The following is a 21,313-nucleotide window of genomic DNA, read 5'->3' on the forward strand; positions in this document are numbered from 1 at the left end:
GAAAAAATGAGGGGAGAAAAACAACAACAACAACCAACCAACCAAACAAACAAAAACCCCAAAAAAATTATATCCGTAAATGTTAAAAAACATTTTTCCATCCTAATACGTATCTTTTCTGATAAAGCACATAAAAATTAATCATTGTGATCAAAGAACAAAGCAAGAAAATGCAACTAATTAGGGTAATAGGTACACTTCTGTCTAAATATGATGGCACATGATGGATCAAAATGTGCAGAACAAATTTCACAGTAATGTGGTTTGTTCATATATTTCTAAATCCTCAGTCTCCCTGGATTTTGAAGACTGGTGATGCAGATTGTCTTGATGATGCCATTGTTAGAATTACACACAAGTGCTGTTTTCTGTGATATCCTCTTATATGATGTCAATGAACGGCAATTTTTTTCTCCCTCTTTTAGAGGGGTAGCAGTGCCAGTTGTCTCCGTATTCTGAACAACAGCTTTACCGCCACCCTGATGCAGGTACTATGAGAAATGTAATTCTAGGCATATCGATGGTTTTCTGTCCCCTTCCATTTATATTAGGAGAAGATGAGTTTGCACAATGCAGTAGTTATCGATTAAGATATGTGACCCTAAAATAATCGCTTTTGTCTGTAGTTGATAATCTCTTCCAATTGTTGCTGATATGAAGTGTTTACATAGCAGCAGCTACATGTGAATAAAAACAGGTCTATATGGGTTATATTAATCTGTTCCATAATGCCATGAAATTTCCTAAAATTAGCTCCTATGCACACACAAATATCTCTGCTTCACTTAATACTTCAACGAAATGCTTGAGTTCTGGTTGTTCAGGAATATGAAATAAGTACTCAAAAGCAGAGCTCCTGTAGTGCCACAGAAACACAGAAAGAAATTAGGATTTGTATCTTAAGTGGGATCATCTCCTGGTTATACTAATTTAATAAGAAAACTACAATCATTGCCTACAGTGTAGAGACCTGCAATAGAAAGGCTAAGATTGGTGTGAATGAAGAATGAATGGAATATTTAGGTGATGAGACACAAGAAGGAACAACACAGCAGGAAAAGGTGTCAGACCTGCCTACACTGATGGCACATAAATTATCAGGTCATCAAGCCACAGGTATGTGTGTAGCTTCACAAGATAACCAGACCTTGGAGACAAAAACAAGTCACAAAAAGTGATAACTCAAAGAGGTGGGGAAAGACAGAGACTGTTGGCTTTATTTTTTAAATCCACAAAGATCTACCTGATGGAGCCGACCTATGAAAAATAGTTGCCAGCCTATGATGGACCCAGAAGGCGTGAGGAATACTTGTCAGCTGGTGTCCCATGTCACCACCCGCAGATCCTGGATGTAACATCTGGACACAAGCACGGGGGGTGCCTGATTGCTGGACTGCCTCATTAGACACACCCCCATTCTAATGTTTACAAAAGTGAGACAGAGTGACTGAGATCTGTTTTGGTTTGGGTTTTATTTTAAGTAAAATAATTTTTCCCTCCTCTAAGGTCTGGTATTGGTATCTGATAAATTGCTGATACAATTGCTGCAAAAGTGTTTCCTATTTTCCTGCTACTTTTCCAAAGCAGATGAAGCTAAATTCAGGGTTTGCCTCCCTACCTTCAGACAGCTCAGTGGTCTTTCAGAGTATCAAAGACAACCTAAATTTCCCCAGCAAAGACCACATATGTCAACTTAACTTCTCAGACGTAACAGAATGATGGAATAGTTTGGGTTGGAATGGACCTTTAAAGGTCGTCTAGTCCAACCTCCAAGTGCACTGGCCTCCTATAAAGGCAAAAACTCTTTTCTCAAGAGTGTAGTTTAAGACTGAAAATCATCTCCTGTGGCACGAAAGGACAATCCTGCCTAGATCCCACAGGTACTAATGCTTTACATACGGCTGACAGTTTTTTGTAGGTCTGAATCAGGACACTAAGACAGGTCAGGTGTTGTCAAATTACAAGTTAACAAGAAACATCAAGAGAAACCTCTCTACCATAAGGATAGGCAAAATCAGTGATACACTATCATCCCAGACTGAAAGAAAATGCAGCTTTCTGACATGTCATACATGGTGACTTTGTCAAAATGTGTCATTCCTACTGATAAAACAAAATATAGCAAGTGAATACAGAATGACATCCAGTTGAAGGAGACTGGAAAACTACATGAACAGCACAATAGAGTGGACAAAAATGTGCAAAACAATCAGAAGAACAGCCGAACAAGAAAAGTTAAAGGGGATGACTGACTGCTTTCAAGTAAAAATCCCCTTCTTCTAACAAATTAGACCACACCAACAGCATATTCCGCAAAAAAAGGCAAGTTGAAACAAATCAAATTTATGAAAGAAGTATAGCTATTTACCTGAGCACAGTACAGATGGAGTGAAGAATTTAAAATTATAGATAACTTATATGTATCTGTCAGTCATTCATGATTTTTTTTTTTTTCATGGAAGAAAAGAAATCTACAGACTAGAAGAAAATGTACACTTCCATCCTTTCACTTTAGGCCTTGTTTTACAGAACCTATTTTAGACTTCCTAAATGTTCCAAACTGGTCCACATTTTTCTGAATCGTATCATCATGGATTCAAACGATCCCCAATGACTTAGTCAGCAAAAGCTTAGTAGCAATTTGCTGGAGCAACTGATTTTATTTCCCTTTTCCGTGGGTGGTTTACAATTCCAAAGAGAATTATGACTACTAATCACTATTTTGTTACTCCATGAGTATCCTTCTCAAACTATAAACCTAAGCATAAAATCACTGTTATTCATATCATGCCTAAGATGAGCATTGTTGGTTCACCTTGCATACTATTTATGCATTGCTGATTCATTAAATAACCCCAGCAAATGGCTACAGGATTCTTCAGGGGTTTAGAAATTTGCATGAAATAACTGTACAGAAAGTAACACTATCAATGTGTTAAAAAAGAGAAGATGGAAATTAAAAAAAATATTTCCTCAAATTAACTTTCCTTAAAAATTTAGCCGGTGACAGACAAATCAGGTGACACTGCACTATATTTTCTCTCTCTTTCTCTGTGAGCCACATTCTGTATCTCTTCTACATTTAAAATTTAAAGGCCTTCCAACCTATCACTCTGGTCAATCAAGAGGTCAGAGATAACCCTCCAATACTGGATGTCTTGTGCTATCTATCTGAGCAGTGACAATTAAATTAGAATCACTTTATGCTCTTCTGGGATATGTGAAACCTGTTAAGGCTGAATTAATATTCTTATTCCTCCTTCCCTCCCACACAACAGCAGAAAGCAGGAGTATTTTAAAGAAGTGCTCTTCGTAAAGCAGTACAGGCTTCATTGTACAGGCAAATTTTTCAGAGAAGTACTCTGTCAAACTGCAACTTTTACCTGTTGTTTCAGAAAAATTCACAGTAGAAAATGAGGGACAATTTTTCTGCTATATTACATGTTACCTTGTTCCTACAGCTAGATTAATTTAACCTCTGAAAAGAAAGCTTAGTATTTCTTCTCTGAAAGTTATTCATATTTTTCATATGTATGTACATGTCCAGTCCTTTACAAAACATGTATATTGCTGACTACCCACTATCCTTTCTGACTTCAGCCCCAGACTGTGATTTGAGTCTGTAACAAATGATTATTAGTATGTACTAACAACACATCTTGAATCCTACTTTGGACAACCTCCTATTAGGCTGACTGCATTAAGATTCATCTGAAATCAAGGAGGAAAGACATAACTCAGAGTCAAAAGCCATGGAGAAGAAAAATTGGATTAAAAAAATGTGAAGTATACTGAAGAGATATGGAAAGCTCACAGAAGGATGTAATCTTTGAGACTTATGTAAATGAAACATAGTTTCAGCATTAGTGCTGAATGTCCAGTTATAGATTCTGTCAATAATTTGATACTATATATTCATCAAAACATGCAAATCTTAAAGTCCATAAAATTATCCTAATCTACTAAACACAAATAGCTTGTTTCTAAATAGAAGAAAAATGAATCATCTCAGGTGTGGTTTTAGGATAATGACATAAAGACCACTGTTCTTCCCTCAAGCTGGAGAGTATTTACCCCCAGTGAAATTCTAAGTTACTAGTACCTCCTTTGCATTCAGGAAAAATTAGCTGAAGTATCTAAAATGATCTAAAATACTGACAAGAAACAAGGAAAAACTGTAAGAGATAAAAAGAAAGCTAACTATCAAGAAAGACAAATGGTCTTGGCGGAACACAGAAATTGGAAATACTGGAAATCTAGTAAGTCTGAATAATGTGAATGCAGAATAAATGAAAATGTCACACATTAAATGCCGCAAACAACACTGAATAAAGAAAAAACATAAAAAAGCATCAATATAGACTACAGAATGGGGATGGGTAATCCTGCATATATGATGCAAAAAAGTCAAAAAAAGCAGAGCTAAAAAACAGCAGTCCTGTAAAAATCAGTACAGCTTTAATAGTGATTTTACAGAGGCCTATTCGGGTAAAAAAGCAAGACAAAAATCCAGTACAATTTTCACCTATGTATCTGGTAAGTAATACTAGAGAGCAGAGACATACTGTTTTCTCCTGATAAAACATAAATAAACTTTCAGTTGAGATATATCTACAGATCTATGCATATGAATATGAGAAGATGCACATCACATGGGTTATAAGAGGAGTTTTGAAAGAGCTACCTTTGTACAGATTGCTAAATGACTGACAAGGAGAATACAATTACAGCTTGATGAAAAAACCTGAGGGTTAATACACCCAATTTTAGTTGACTTGAACCTATTCATAAATTTACGATGATTTTGTTCTAAATGAACAGCTAAGGTGGATGTGCATTTCAACCTTCTCCCCCATTTTATTTAGTGAATTAGCAGCCAAGACACTCTCTAGAAGTACAGACAAGGCAAATTCAGCTCTCCTCTCTGTCTAACAGGACCTGAAATCATACCTCCCATTCTCTGCAGTGTATTTTAATTGCTCCCTTAGAAAAGATACTCTAGAGAGAGGACCTCTCAAGTGTTTCCTTTGGACCACAACTTCCACTGCACAAAGATGAGCAAAATTATTGAAAGTGAACTGGAACCCCAGATGAGTCACTTAATTCCCACGCTACTGATTAGTTTGTTCATTCACATATCCACAAAATACTGTGATACCCAAAGTAATGGGAAATGCAATGACTAAGTACAGATGGCACCTGTCACTGTCCCTTCTTAATTAATGGGAAAAGTGCTTTGTTTTCTCCAATTATTTTTTTATTACAAACTTTAAAAAGTAATCTTTTCTGTTGGGAGAAGAATAAACCATATTTACTTGTAACTCATTTTTATTAAGTTTTCAGACAAATCAGATCTATTTTTCAGCAATCATCTTTTGAAGAATCTAATGACTGCAAAAGGAATATAACCTCTCAACTTACCTATTTCAATGACTCTGTACACCAGAGAATATAAATGATCTCCCTAAAGTGGGCAATAATAAAACAAATATTGAACCTCTGTATTTGAACCTTCAGTGCATGTTCCCTCACAGTTCTTGTCTGTTTTATTCTAGCCCCAAGGACCTTCTATGGGAAAAAAAAACCAATTCCCTCCCCCCCCCAAACCCCAAGATTATAATACTTCAAAAGTGTGTCCTCCAAAATATTGCAAAATGTGCTTGGTAAAGACTTTACTAAGCATGTAAACTATGCAAACCCACCGTATTGCAAATCTACCATATGGATTAAAAGTGAATCAGGTATTTAATAGCAGCAGAAATAACTGATCTCATTTCCAGGAACTCAAGATTTTCTGCTTATGCAAGCATGCTTCCTACTGAAATAATTCAGCTAAGTACAGAAAATATATGTAAATTACCTCACTTTGAAAAAATAATGAGACAAAAAAACCCACAAGCACTCTCAATTTCAATAATAGCAGCCCTCTAGAAGAAAGGACAGCGGAGCAAACGTAAGCTTCAGAATGCAGTACTGGATAGAATCACAAATAAATTCACAAACATTAATGGTATAGGCTGCGTCTAGTGGGCCAAATGTAAATTGACAAACAAACAAAAAAAAAAGAAACAACCCAGAAGCAAGAAATCCCCAAACCCTAAAAATCACTATTGGGGACTGATTTTTGTCAGACAAAAGATGAGAAGGCAAAAAGGAATTATGGGTGAGTTATGTTCCATTAGTTGCAAATCTAGGTGAAATAACCCTTTGTGTTTGCTTCTAAAAATGTCAACCTGGATGCTATTTTCAAGGAATTCAGTCTGACGTTAAAAGACATGTCATAACTTTGAGGATCCAGGCTCCAGTGTCCCAGAAATCTGTTTATATAGCTCATAATGTAATTACAGCTGCCTTAAGACAGATGAGGCAGAAGGCAGGGATATATTGAAAACTAATTGAAAAATGCAGTTGTCCAGAAGCACTTGTGGGGAAGAGGTCTCTGCAAAGCTGCTCAGAGCTTCAGAGTTTGAAGTGAAATTTTTGATGTTGTCACTCTCAATCTATTGAAGAGCTGACAGACAATCAAACCCGTCTGGCTGGCTGGCAGCTCATTTTGCTGGCAGGTGGCAAACAATTAGACACACCAATTTGTGCCTCCTGATGACATTAAAGCATGAAACTAAGTTGTATGCAGGGCCTAGTGATTTGTGTGAAAGCATTTCAAAAATAATACTCTTTGCCGTGGCAACTCATTTCAGACTGCCACCTCCCATTATGGCTTTGAGCGGTGAAGACGACAGACTTGAGTTACGTGTGGTGCAAGGCCGCTTCTGTTCAATCCGTCATCAGCGCCCCCGGAGACCTCAATCCCCTCCTTTCATCAATATCACCTCATCATTTACATTCGATAGTACTTGAACTGCTGCATACATTAACTGCACACCAAGTCCTACTTGATAAAACATGTTGGCCACATTTTCTACTTTTATGTTTCATTTCTGGCTGCATAAATACTACAGAAATATACACAGTAGCCTATCACACAATGACTTTTACAAGGATACTAGCAATGTGCAATTAAAAGAATACACAGAAGAAAACAGAGCACATTAAATGATGAAATAAAATTCTTAACTTCAATTCTATTTACAGGAGTTTGCTTTATGTGGTATTTACCATCAGTGATCAGTGATTACAGTTAGAGAAATATCTTTAAAACAAAGAAGATGATAATATTATCTTTCTATTAATTACCTCAATTCTTCTACAAGGGACTCAGGCATCCAAATGCAAAAATAAAATTAAAGTCTAGCCTCACAAGGACTAAGAATATCATTTGATTAAGGTGAAAAACACACTTCTCCAACCTGGATTTACTTATAAATATGGAATCACTGTATATATTTTATAAAACCTGAAACAAATAAAATCTGTCAAAACAATACACTCTATTGCTCAAGATTCTCTAGAGAGAATAAACACGATCAATAGCTGCACTGCTCAGTGAAGTACCAAAAGCTCCATAGCTCCAGCAACAGAAGATACTACAGAAATATGTTCCACAGGGATAGCATTAGCCTTTAGAAAATATGCAGTGTATATTATTTATTATTTGATATCAGTAAACACAAGTATATTTACATGAACAAGAAAACTTTTTTTTTTCAGGTTTTCAATGATAATTGGGATACTAGCAGCAATGCAAAATGTTAGTAAACCACCACAAGCTAAAATTCATGTTGCTTTCTCAATATTTTAATTAATTCTAATACTATTTCAAAATACTATTCAAAGTTTTTTATCCTAACCTTTGTTTCATCCCCTACAAAAAGTTATTGGGTCAGGATTGCAATCTGGTCCTCCTTTGTAATTTGAAAAAGAAAAGCAACATCACCACCCATCTTTTGCCTTGTGGTCAAGAAAGTACTCTAAAATATGAGCAAACTGCATAGAGAAATATTTGCCTGAACAATGGTCACTATTCAGTAATGTTGCCATGAGGTGTGACCAGACAGTTGAGATAATGTTGACTAAGAACATCAGTATTTTTATCACAATGTCTACAGTTCTAATACCACTCAGTTGGAGGAAAGAATTTAACACTTCCTGATCTTCTGCCTGAACCTGCCAATTTTCCCTTCCTAATTGTTTGCTATATTAAAAAGCATGACCTATATTACTCTCCAGTAGGATTATATATTTAAGAGAAACAAAATACCACAACAAAATTAATGTAAAGGAGCCTTCTTTTGCCTAAACTTCAGCAATTATCACTTGTTTTGCTGAAGAAGTAAACAAAGCCAAGGGATGAAAAGGTACAACATAAGCTACTAAGATACAAACACAGGTGTACACTTTGTACAGGAAATCATGGAATCACAACTTGGTCAGCAGGCTAATGGGACAGGGGGGAAAAGTATCACTAAACCTTGTGGAACCTAAGAGAACTTTTAAGTATAAAATGCCTATCAAAATCTACCAACCCTAGACATGAAGCACTTCTCAAGTAATTCCATAATTCTGTATTAGAAAGTACTAATAATGATCAAAATGTATAAGCAGTCACATCATTGCAAGAAGAATCTAGTGGAGGTGCTCACACTAAATACAGATTATGGCCAACCTGCTGCAGCCCTTTAAAGTTTTTAATGCTTTCTTACAAAGCTATAACTTCGAAATGCAGAATAAAACTCATCTCTTCAATCACCTTGATGTTAAGTTCCTTCTGACGATGACAAAGCCATCTCATGAGGTGGTATGCTCCATTTTAATTTAGGTGTCTAAGTTTGTGAATTAAAAACAATCCTCTGACTGAAGTATTTTTTCTTAATTGACCCAGTTACAAATTTCGTGGAATAGTTTTAACTACACTAACCTTTTGGTGGTTGCAGTTAGCTGTATTAAATCTACACATAGCACAAATTTTTGTACTGCTTAATGTACAAGCATGCATTCTGGAATATAATGGTTCCTCACAGAGGAAAAGGACAAAATCCTAACTATACAGGAAAAAAAGTACTTTTTACTTCACATTGAAGTCACTCTAAAATCAAAACATGTACACTGATGAACAAAAACCAGTCTATTAATGAAACAGTTGCTAAATGAGCTTTCTCTGGAATGGCCTTCAGACCTAAAGTATTATTAGAAAGGGACATATTAATTGCTTCTAATGCATATTTCTCTTTTCCTATCTGGATACAAGCTTTTTTTTCAACAGATGCTATCTGACTGTTTCTTTAATTTTTTCAGAAAAGCAACCTCAGTACTAATATACAGACTAAAAAGCATCAGCTTTTCTATGGAATTTGAAACGAAAAAAGTCTTTTAGTCGGAAATTCTGATGTAACTTCTTGTACCTTAGTGCCTACATTACGCTCAAAGCATTCCTTCCATATTATTTTTCTTAAGACTTTAATGAAAACATTTCCGACATTTTTGCAGGTTTTCTGTAAGTGCAGATGGATTTTCTCATAAATCACAACAGCCATTTTCTTTTTCTATTTTTTAATTCCCCCAGAATTTTAATTCTTGTGCCTGCATAATTAACTAATGCATTTCTACAAATTTGTTTAAAATTTTGAGACATGTTTTACCGTATATTTTTTTTTTCATCTTTTTACCTTCTAAAAAGATTTTTATGAAGAAACTGCAGGGATCTTGTCATACTGGAAAAGGTGACCATGGCATCACTCATAACATTAGTTCTTTGCACAGGTTAAGACTGAACCCACAACGGATCAGGTTACTGTTTTCTGGAAGGATGTTATTAATTGCACATTTTACCACAACTTCTATGTTCAGGATAACTGAGATGGACATTTAAAGAAACGTATATTCATTAGAATCTGGGAAGCTACAGACTAAGAAGAGAAACAAAGGACTCTCTGTGGAAATGTTTAGCAGTTTATTTTTAAAAACACTAACTTTTGAGCGTATTTGCTGTTTAAAGACCTAAAAGAAAACTGGTTTCTACCATGACCATGCAAACAATTTGCCATGGTCAAAACATTTCAGTACCAGAAAACAGCGCAATGATGGATCCAATTAAGATTTAAACCTTTGAAAGAATATTTGATTGAATTTCTGCAGTCTGTTCTATATCAGCAGATATTACCCCTCCTCCTCACTAAAATGCTTTTAACTAAAATGTTTTAGAAGAAAAAAAGATTTTATTGCAAAAATATTTCTTTACAACAGGCTTATTTTCCAAGTACCTTGTAGAGTTTTATTCACTGTTGACAGAGAAAAACAAGGTGAATTACTTTATACTATATGGTCCACTTTGGAGAAGTAATGCAGCTGGTTTTTAACAGTCTAATATAAACCAATAGAATAACCATGTTAAAAAAAATAAAAATCTTTCAAACTTCTGAATTACATCAATATAAAATAATGAATCCAGCCATATACCTGTCAAATGAGTGAAACTGCATGGGAAGAATAGCCTGAGCTTCTCTCTTCAGTGCAGGATCTGGGTAAGGGATTGGATCTGGACCACATTCTGCAATTTCAACAGGGGCTGCCACAAGACTTTTCAGTATTTCCTTGACATTGATGCCTTTACTTTGGCTGATACTGGATATCGATGATGCAGGCTTCAACATTTCACTGGGGCTTTCTGTTAAGCTCTCCTGAGATTTCTTCACTTCCGAAGACAAAGTAGACAACAGCTCGCTCATAGCATCAGGGCCTGTGCTGGTCTCCAAGTCTGTTCCATTCAAAATGCTGGGCATCTGTTCATCTCCAATTCCAGAATCTGTATGAGGAATAGAGCTTTCCAACTGAATATCTTCAGCTGGTGTTGGTGTTTCTTTATCTTTGATATTTTCAGGAAATACAGTTGGTGTCTCTGCAGTGAAACAGAGATTATGAACAATATTTATAATTTAGTTTGGTGTTTTTTTTTCTAAAAATATGATCATAAGGTTTTACAAGACAGAAATGTGCTAGAAAGTTCATAAATCTTAGATTAAACCTTGAAACCTCATTTTACATACAAAACATTTTGCTTTTCACAGCTGCTTGGCATATATAAAGGCTTGGAAGAGGAAGCCCAAAGCTGCATTATGCAAGTTCAGTGACATTTAGAAATTACAGCCCACTGCTCACACACTAATCAAATAGCAAAATGCCACCAGCAAAAACAACATTAAAAATCATAACTTGTTGACCGTGTATCTGTATGATCTGTGAGACCACTGAAGAGAAAACTGTAATCACTTATGCTTTAGGATTACTATAATATTTAGGGGGTTTGTTGCTGCCAGCAATTATTAAGCTTGCACTCAAAAGAAAACTACTAGACCTTTTGCTTGCTTTGTCTTTGTTTAAAATATGTATTATCTACATTTTTTACACATATCTCATTATATTGAATATAAATGTATTTATACATGAATGATAAAAAGAAGCATTCTTGTTGATTCTTCACATAACTCCCCATTCCCCACAAAAGGTAAAATTCTCTAATTCTTTCAGGCAAATGTTAAGAACAAAATAAACACAGCTTTATAGAGACAGGCAAGCAAAATCTGTCAAGTTTGGAAGATTTCCAGATTGAAATGGACTCTACAACATCTTGTAACCGAGAAAAGTGTATCATCTCTATCAATTGCTTCGGTGAAACAGACACAAGACCTTCATTAAATAAGAATAATTTGCTATGCTTAGAGAAAAGTTAGAGTTATGAATAACTTCTATATTCATCTTTTTGGCTATATGTATTTAAAGCAACAGCCTGTAGCTGTTTTTAATGACAAAAAGCTTGCACTCAAGCCAATTATCAAATTTATTTTCAAACTACCTTACTTTCATTGGATCACCCTTCTTGATTATAAAATTTAGCTAGCCTGTATATGAAACAGGTACAGTTTGGGGTTTTTTTTTGATGGTACTGTTACAGAAGTTTAGGTATTACAGAAAATATTTTACAACATCCTTAGATGAAGGATGCCCTTCTAACCCTGCCCTTCTAACTATTACAAATTTATAACTGATCGTTTAATACAATCAGGTGTAAAATATCTACATATTTACCACATGGACAAAAGTGTGTGTATGCATGCACACATAAAAAATTCTGTATCATTTATGTGTTTGAACTAATTGTAGTGTAAACCTCTTCGTGTATAAGTATTAACAAACCAATACTGACAAAACAGAAGAAGCTTTTAAAAATACAAAGCAGAAGAACCCATTATAAAGAGTATTGCTTTCTTCTTTTAACAGCCATAAACACTGAAGCCACTTCCTTCTTCTCTTTCTCCTAAGTGCTTTAAACACATCTTATCAAATAGATATGAGCTCTGCTTTGTGAAGCAGGAAGTAGAAACTGGATTTATGAGCTGCATAAAATGCATTTAGCATCTGCTGGGTCAGGAAGCAAAAAAATCCTTATCTACTTAGTACTGCCTATATTTGGCACAGAGGGACATCTGATCTGCAGCATGACCCTAATGATTTTTATGCTTATGTGTCTCTTTAAACTTCATCAATACAAAGACAGCACTTCTCAGCTGAAGGGAAGAGTAGGACTAAACTGTCAGTCAAGCACCCTTTATAATGTACAGTAAGTATAATAGCATAATGCTTCACTATTATGTAAATGAGAACAGGGCACTGAAAAAAAACATCATCCACTACATGGTGAAGTTAGAGTACACCTACCCTCAATTTTCGTTAAGGTCAACAATGCTGAACAGAAAGCTAAACACAGGAAAGCTACTAGAAGTGCAATTGTGGAAATTCAAATACCTATTGAAATTAAATGTATTAAAATCATGAGAATGAACAGATTCCAAGCCAACTTTGAAAGAAACAGTCTGTGAAATTACTGGCGCAACAGCAAGCACTTTTGCCAAACAGGTATGTGGAGAGAGCAACATATAACTGGAGAAAACCACACATGGTTTCCCTTTTTAAGAGAGATGAAAAAATGATCTGAACAACTGCAAACCTTCAACAGTAAGAAAGATACAAGATTTATTTCAAAGCAAAGATAGTAATGGAATAGAACAAGCTAGATTACAAAATGGCTTTGCTAAAAGAGCTTTTAAAATATTAATTGCTCAAAGAAAATAAGGGCCAATGTACTAAAATTCAGTAAAGCTGGGGCTGTTAGAACAGATAATAATTTAGTCAGGAGAATCTGGAAATTAATAGAATGTGGGAAAAGAAATTGACTAAGAAGGAGCCAACAAATAGTTCCAAAAGAAAAAAAAAAAAAAACCATCAGACAGAGAAACTATCATGGAAATTATCTCATTAAAAATTTTAATAAAAATTTGAGGTTAATAAGTAAAAACATGCCAGTGAAATTTGCTGATGACAAAGTCACAAGGTACAACTGACAGCCACAGAAGAATGTTTGTAAAAAGGCATTACAACAGAACTGCAAATTACATGTAATAGTGAAAAGTTATGAATCCAGTGACTAACACAGATATTCCTATTATACCTGGAATTCATCAACTGGAAATGACTGAAGAGAAAAACCTGGATACATCAGTCACTGGGTAACAATTCAGTTACCAATACAATACTGACATGGAAAAGGCAAACGTGATTTCAAACTTTTCAAAAGAAATAGTTTCTGCAACACTTAATTATTAATGGCATTAGAGCAGGCTTTGGTAGAGTTCATTATGGAGTACCATGTACACTGTTATATTTGAGAAAGATGGAAGTGCCATTATGGAGATCCACAGAGATCTACTGTTGCAGAAAAAAAAAGGGTTTGGCTGATATAGTCTGGCTAAGCTAGTACTGAGAAGGTACACAACAGCTTTTCTACATGTATTTTCATGATGCAAAACTGCGTGCAAACTCACTGGGAATAAATTTGTGAAGTGACAGCTATCAATATTGAATTAAGATTCTGGAATAGCTTTCCAGTCAGAGAAGCAGGTTCAAAAAAACAAACCAATTTCAAGACACTATAAATAGGACTGTACTTAATTACTCAGCAGTTGCCTTGTAATACTTTGCTCCCAAATGAGAATAAAATATCTAGGTGATTGCACCATTTGAAGTTAAAAATGGAAGGAAAATTAAATCCGTAGGTATAAAATTCAGATATGACATACTCTACAATACATAACAGTAACTGAAATTATATAGGGAAAAAATATCGAGAGAAGTTATTCTATATACAGTTAAGTTTATGTATACTTGATTTCCACAGAAACCAGGTTTGTATCTTTACTTTTCTTACTGTGCCTCCAGTACCTAATATGAATATGCTGCACTATGTCAATTAAGCTTAATCTGATTTATGACTATGAACAATCTCTAAAAACTACCTAAATCCAATGCATTAATTCTCATTTTTAAAATATCAAGCAAGCTAAATGAATATGAATTTAAAAGGTCTGATTTATTTTTTGTAAATCAAAGGAAAATAAACTCCGGATAAAACTGCTTAATAAACTGCCATTCAAATAAGAATAGAAGCAATTTAGTATTTGTGAAATTAAGATAAATACGTCAGAAAGATGTATTATAAGACCTTCTGCATCAGTATTAGTATTACTTTATGCAAGTTATAAACTTATCATGGGTCATGAAACCCAACCAATTTTAGTTATAAACTACACTGCTACATTGCATAGCCACAAGTTTTATTCTATGTTAATTTTTACTGTGTCACCGCACTTCTGTTGTCTTCAGAATTCAGGATAAAGAATACTGCTTCATAAATTTACTTAGAAAAATCTTAAACTGGTAACATATATGCGTTTATAAAAATCCTAAATATTCAAAACTTAGTAAAATGATAAACATGAACAGAAGCAAAAATGTAACTGACTGCATTTGCCTAAGTTATAACATTGTGACAGTAAGCCTGTAAATTTTCAGCAAACCTCATCAGTTTTCTACAGCACAAGGCCGTGTCAGTAGACAAAGCACAAACATTACTAGATCTAGTGATCTTAACCCTGTCAGAAATAGGCAGTTGGAAGCCAGATGCCTCCTTCTTACTGTTTTTCATTGTAACTAATGAGTTCATCTACTACATTATGGGAAAAATATGGGCTTAAGTTAAGTAAATGACATATTGTATATCTGGTGACCTCATCCGTCACGCTCCTTCCCTAAAATATCTTGTTTGCTTGTGATTTATGAAGTGTGTTGTAATTGTTTTAACCTACTGAGTTACCTAAATAGCTCTTGCACTGCTTCCATATGCCTAAAAAATACAACCCCCCAATGTTTATTAATCTAATAATCTAAAAATGAGATATCTGTGGAAAAAATATGCAACTTTTGCCATTTTAAAAAATAGCAACACAAAATATTCAGCTCTTAATCTTTATTTACCTTAAAAAAGGAAAAACTGTGTGTATATTCCTGTGGACTTTCTTTTTTCTTTATTTATTTTTAATTACATGATATCTCCCTAATAAAAATCAGCTGAAAATTTTCAAAAGTAAAAGAGCATGAAAATTATTATTTTTAACTGCTTACAATATGGCTGAAAATTTATTTGAAAGTCATTCTATCCCAAATCAATGTAAAGTTTCTGCTGCAAACAATATAGCACCATTTGGCAATGAACGGTTTGGGTCATTCTTGATATAGGAGTTGCTGCCACCTTTCAGTCTGTATGTCATCCCTGGAAGTGTTCAGGGTGGTTGGAAGAAGATGATCTTTAAGGTCCCTTCCAGTACAAACCATTCTATGATTCTATACGCACTGGAAAATTTATGAGTTGTTTTCTATATAGCTGTCTTGAAGCATTGGTAATAACCTTACTAGCTGCCTTTTATATACCCCTTTGTTGTATTTTACAAACTTTCAAGGACAGGACACTACAAGCTGAAAACGCTTTTAATACATCCAGGCAATGATATTATAGTTTCCTCCACAGGTGGCAGAGTCAAGTAATCAATTCCTAAGCTCTAGGCTATAAAGTGAAAAAACTGTTCCTAGCAACATCAATCTACTAGTTATCATATATGAGAAGCAGCACGATTAAAATTGTGATGAGAAACAAAGCATGGAGACAAAATCAAAGAGTAATAACGGTCTGATTTGAAAGTATATTGAAAGGAGTAACCAAGAGTAGAGTTGCAATGGAAATGTCCTCAGAGGCTGAGGCACAACAGTGGGAAGAATCACCGTAACAGAAACATTAAGATGCCAAGCTGCTCTGTATCCACTCAGGACCTTTTGTTCTGTTGGCATTTCTATTTCTGTGTGAAAGTTATAAAAACACCAGTGGAAAAATTCCTTGTATAGTGATTCTGGCCATGGCTCATCATGTACACTCATTTTGGCAGCCTGGCCAGTATTACTCTTCTTACGATAACTATGCATTAATGGGAAAAGTCGAGCTCCACTGATGAAGCTTATGGGATTCTGTTATTGCTGAGGCAAGGCTATCTGAGTCACACTGACTTTTATTTTGCAGAACTCATTTGGTGTTCTAAAATTTTTTAAGCAAGTTTTCTTGTTAACTGAATTAAAACAAACAAACAAACAAACAAAAAAAAACCCCAAAAGAAAACCCCAAAATGACGACAGAAAAAACAAGCAACCCAAGCAAACAAGCAAAAAGAGCCTGGTTTAGGGTTACTATTTGTCATTTTTGCTTTCTTCTAGAAAAATGTTTGATAAATGCAGCCTGCATTTAGCTTGCATCTGTTATTCAGCCAGACCATTTATCTAGATTTCTGAAATTCCTGCCAGACCAAAAACTGGCCTTTTCTTCTGCAAGGGTAGCAATGCAACAGCATGGATTCAGCTGTTTGTCTAACAGAGCGCCAGTAATTGAGCACATGAAGAGGTGGAAGTAGAGAGCATGCCATGGCAGCATCTGGCTGAGAAGAATAAAACCACAAGCAGGGACACCACAGGGCTCTGACATGAATGGCTAAGGGCCTGAGGAACACAGCTGAAAACTGGGGGACTGGGGAAGATCAAACATGAAAGACTCTTGGGTGGGTTGGCAATTGGAAGGGAGCAGTCTTGAGAGAGAAGACATAAGAGAGAGGGCTGGGAATTTCCTTTTAATCGGTGTGGATTTGTAAGGAGAAAGGATGTAGCTCTAGACCAGGAAAAACAGAGAGGCTCTGAAATGGGAGAGAAAGGAGCAGGAGAGACATAGGGTGGGGAAATGAAGGTTGGGAAGTGACTGGAGAGAGCCCTTTTCACAGCTGGCCACCTGTAAGTGCATGTCTTCTCTTTCTATTCACTATAAATTGTTTCTATTTGCTCAAATTCCTCAAAAGTCTTACGTGTTTCTGTCCCAGCAACCACTCCTGAACTCAGATGGGCACACGGGGCAGCTCCTTCTACCTTGACCAAAGAAAGAGTATTAAAAGAGCACTTATGACAAACATAACTCTTGATCTGTTTGGGCAATGTCTTAATTCTTTCTCACTAATCAAACCTCCTTCACCCTGTGCTTGCAGATATGTAACATCAGTCTGATTGATTACCTGACTGACAAACAAAATGTCAGTAGTCTTAAAAGAAAGCATTAACAAGGCACTAACAACAGAGACTTAAATTTAAGAAAACAGTATTAAATGAATGTCAACTTTATAGTATAAAACCAGCCTTTTACATTTGCAACTCAAAACAACAAATAAGGAACAACATATTAGTATTTTTTCTAGGTGATTTTCCCTAGTTTTTGCAGTTTCTATTTTTTATTTTTCTCTTGTGTAAATTCAAAAACACATAATGAAAAAATAGTTAGCAGTTATCTCTGATAATGATTTTATTTCTGACCCATGCTGAGAAAGCTGATGGTTCTGTGATTAGACATTACAGAATCACAGAATCACAGAATCCCAAGGGTTGGAAGGGACCTAAAAAGATCATCTAGTCCAACCCCCCTGCAAGAGCAGGGTAACCTACAGTACATCACACAGGAACTTGTCCAGGCGGGCCTTGAATATCTCCAGTGTAGGAGACTCCACAACCCCCCTGGGCAACCTGTTCCAGTGCTCTGTCACTCTTACAGTAAAGAAGTTCTTCCTGATGTTAACGTGGAACTTCCTATGCTCCAGTTTACACCCATTGCCCCTTGTCCTATCACTGGATATCACTGAAAAAAGCCTAGCTCCATCATCCTGACACCTACCCTTTACATATTTGTAAACATTGATGAGGTCACCCCTCAGTCTCCTCTTCTCCAAGCTAAAGAGACCCAGCTCCCTCAGCCTCTCCTCATAAGGGAGATGTTCCACTCCCTTAATCATCTTTGTGGCTCTGCGCTGGACTCCTTCAAGCAATTCCCTGTCCTTCTTGAATTGAGGGGCCCAGAACTGGACACAATATTCCAGATGCGGCCTCACCAAGGCTGAGTAGAGGGGGAGGAGAACCTCTCTTGACCTACTAACCACTCCCTTTCTAATGCACCCTAAGATGCCATTTGCCTTCTTGGCCACAAGAGCACATTGCTGGCTCATGGTCATCCTCCTATCCACCAGGACCCCCAGGTCCCTTTCTCGTTCACTACTTTCCAGCAGGTCAACCCCCAACCTGTACTGGTACATGGGGTTGTTCTTCCCCAGATGCAAGACTCTACACTTGCCCTTGTTAAATTTCATCAAGTTTCTCCCCGCCCAACTCTCCAGCCTGTCCAGGTCTCGCTGAATGGCAGCACAGTCCTCTGGTGTGTCAGCCACTCCTCCCAGTTTTGTGTCATCAGCAAACTTGCTGAGGGTGCACTCAGTTCCCTCATCCAGGTCATTGATGAAAATATTAAACAGCACCGGTCCCAGCACCGACCCCTGAGGAACTCCACTAGTCACAGACCTCCAGCTAGATTCTGCGCCATTGACCACAACTCTCTGCCTTCTTCCTTTCAACCAGTTCTCGATCCACCTCACTACTTGATCGTCAAGCCCACACTTCCTTAGCTTATCTATGAGGATGCTGTGGGAGACAGTATCAAATGCCTTACTGAAATCAAGAAAAACTACATCTACCGCTCTACCATCATCCCTCCACCTAGTCACTTCCTCATAGAAGGCTATAAGGTTGGTCATACATGACTTCCCCCTCATAAAACCATGTTGGCTGTTCTTAATGACCCCCTCATCCTTGATATGCCTAGTGATGGAGTCAAGAATAAGTTGTTCCATCACCTTTCCAGGGATGGAGGTAAGGCTGACCGGTCTATAATTACCCGGGTCCTCCTTCTTGCCCTTCTTATAGATTGGTGTGACCTTTGCCATCCGCCAATCCTCAGGCACCTCGCCCGTTTCCCACGACTTACCAAAGATGATGGAAAGTGGCCTAGCAATGACCTCCGCCAGCTCCCTCAGCACCCGTGGGTGCATTCCATCCGGACCCATCGATTTACAGATGTCCAGATTGCATAGCTGATCCCTAACCCAATCCTCATCTACCAAAGCAAACTCCTCCTTTGTCCTGACTCCTTCTGGGGCTATAGAAATCCGGGGCCCTCGGGGAGAGTCTGCAGGAGTAAAGACAGAGGCAAAGAAGGCATTCAGCACCTCTGCCTTCTTTATATCCTCTGTCTCCAGGGTACCCACTTCGTTCAGCAGTGGGCCTATATTGCCTCTTGTGTTAGTTTTATTTGCTATGTATTTGAAGAAGCCCTTTCTATTGTCTTTAACCCGACTAGCAAGATTGAGTTCCAAGGAGGCCTTAGCTGTCCTAATTGCCTCCCTACATCCTCTAACAACTGTCCTATATTCCTCCCAAGCGGCCAGCCCCTCCTTCCATAATCCATAGATTCTCCTTTTCCACTTGAGTTTGCCCAGCAGCTCCTTGTTTAACCACGCCGGTCTCCTAGATCCCTTACTTGACTTCCTACTTATTGGGACGCTCCGATCCTGAGCTTGGAAGAAGCGGTCCTTGAATGCTAACCAACTATCTTGAGCCCCTTTACCGCCTAGTACACTTTCCCATGAGACTTCCCTTAGCAGTTGACTGAAGAGGCCAAAGTTGGCCCTTCAGAAATCCAGAACTGTGGCTTTGCTAGGTATTCTATTCCTCCCACACAGGATCCTAAACTCCACCATCTCATGGTCACTGCAGCCAAGGCTGCCATTGACCGTCACCACTTCGACCAAACCCTCCTTGTTGGCGAGTACTAAATCTAGCAGCGCTGCTCCCCTAGTTGGTACGTCCACCATTTGCATTAAGAAATTATCATCAATGCACTCGAGGAACCTCCTAGACTGTGAATGACTGGCTGTGTGAGTCTTCCAGCAAATATCGGGGTAATTAAAGTCCCCCACGACGACTAAGGCATGTAGTCGCGAGGCTACTTCCAGTTGCCTGTAGAAAGCCTCATCAACTCCTTCGTCCTGATCAGGAGGTCTGTAATAGACCCCCACAACTGTATCACCCGTGCCAGTCAGCAAAAGAAATTAAAAAAATTCTGGCACTTAGATTACAGCATCCAGCAAAAGTTAACAGTGAAGCACAGAGTATGTTCCACATATATGATAATACTTATATTAAAAATGTTTTATATTAAGCACTACTTTGAAAAAATCAGAAGTTGTAAAACATCTGTAATTTGCACAAATGAAAATAAGTATTAATGTTACATCAAAAAAAAAAAAAACCCAACCTTGCAAAAAAACCCAACCTTGCAGCCTTTTACAACTGTTTCATGCTTACACCATGACTGATCAATTAAAAATGAAATATATATGCAAACCTTTCTGCTAATGCCTTAAATAGTTGATGAAGGGCAATATTAGATCAAGATGTATTTATTTCTATCTCATGATCTTCAAATGCATGTCCTCTCAGAGGCAGTTGGAATAAGCAGCATATATTTCATCAGGAAAGCAGAAGGCAGAAATTTAGTAGAATTTACATTTTGATTCTCATGATCATCATCCATGTCCCTTACAACATTTTCCTCAGCTTCTTGAAAACATATGTATAACTAGATTTTGGGGAAGATTAAGCCATGAATTTTGTCAGAACCTTGTGGTGGCAGTAAAGGACATTTTGTCAGGCAACAGAAATTAGTCCTTTAGTCCACTTAGCATAGCTAGACTGCTATACTTATGCAAAATACTAGTTTAAAAATGGGCTGGAAATCTTTATGCTCCTACATTAGGAATACAAACAATAGCATAGCAGTGTACAATATCCAGAGTACTGCATGCCTATGAAAAACATCAGAAAAACTTGATGCTTTACTTGTCTTCAATGGAAAAGCTGTTTCTGCAACTTTTTAATAAAGTTCGTTCTGTGAAGGAAAAAATAGCTTCCAGTCCATCCACAGCACATACTTTTAAGAAATCTGTTCATTTACAGTGCTTTGGGAAATATACAGACAGTGATAGCAAGGGAGTTGAAAAGTCAGTCCAGTTTTGATTAAATATTATGATAAGCTACGTACTGATTTTCTTTGCACAATATGTCA

General features: G+C 36.9%; 1 protein-coding gene across 3 annotated transcripts in view; it reads right to left on the bottom strand.

Annotated features, from left to right (window-relative positions):
- The window catches only part of NBEA (neurobeachin), a 510,937-nt gene that overhangs the window by 294,245 nt on the left and 195,379 nt on the right, over nucleotides 1-21,313 (bottom strand). For all 3 annotated transcript variants that reach the window (XM_065678397.1, XM_065678396.1, XM_065678395.1), the window contains one exon: nucleotides 10,354-10,792. In XM_065678397.1, the coding sequence (XP_065534469.1) occupies nucleotides 10,354-10,792 (439 nt within the window). The remainder of the gene's footprint in view (nucleotides 1-10,353; nucleotides 10,793-21,313) is intronic.

This window comes from Lathamus discolor, chromosome 4, assembly GCF_037157495.1.
Source record: "Lathamus discolor isolate bLatDis1 chromosome 4, bLatDis1.hap1, whole genome shotgun sequence".
Lineage (NCBI taxonomy): Eukaryota > Metazoa > Chordata > Aves > Psittaciformes > Psittacidae > Lathamus > Lathamus discolor.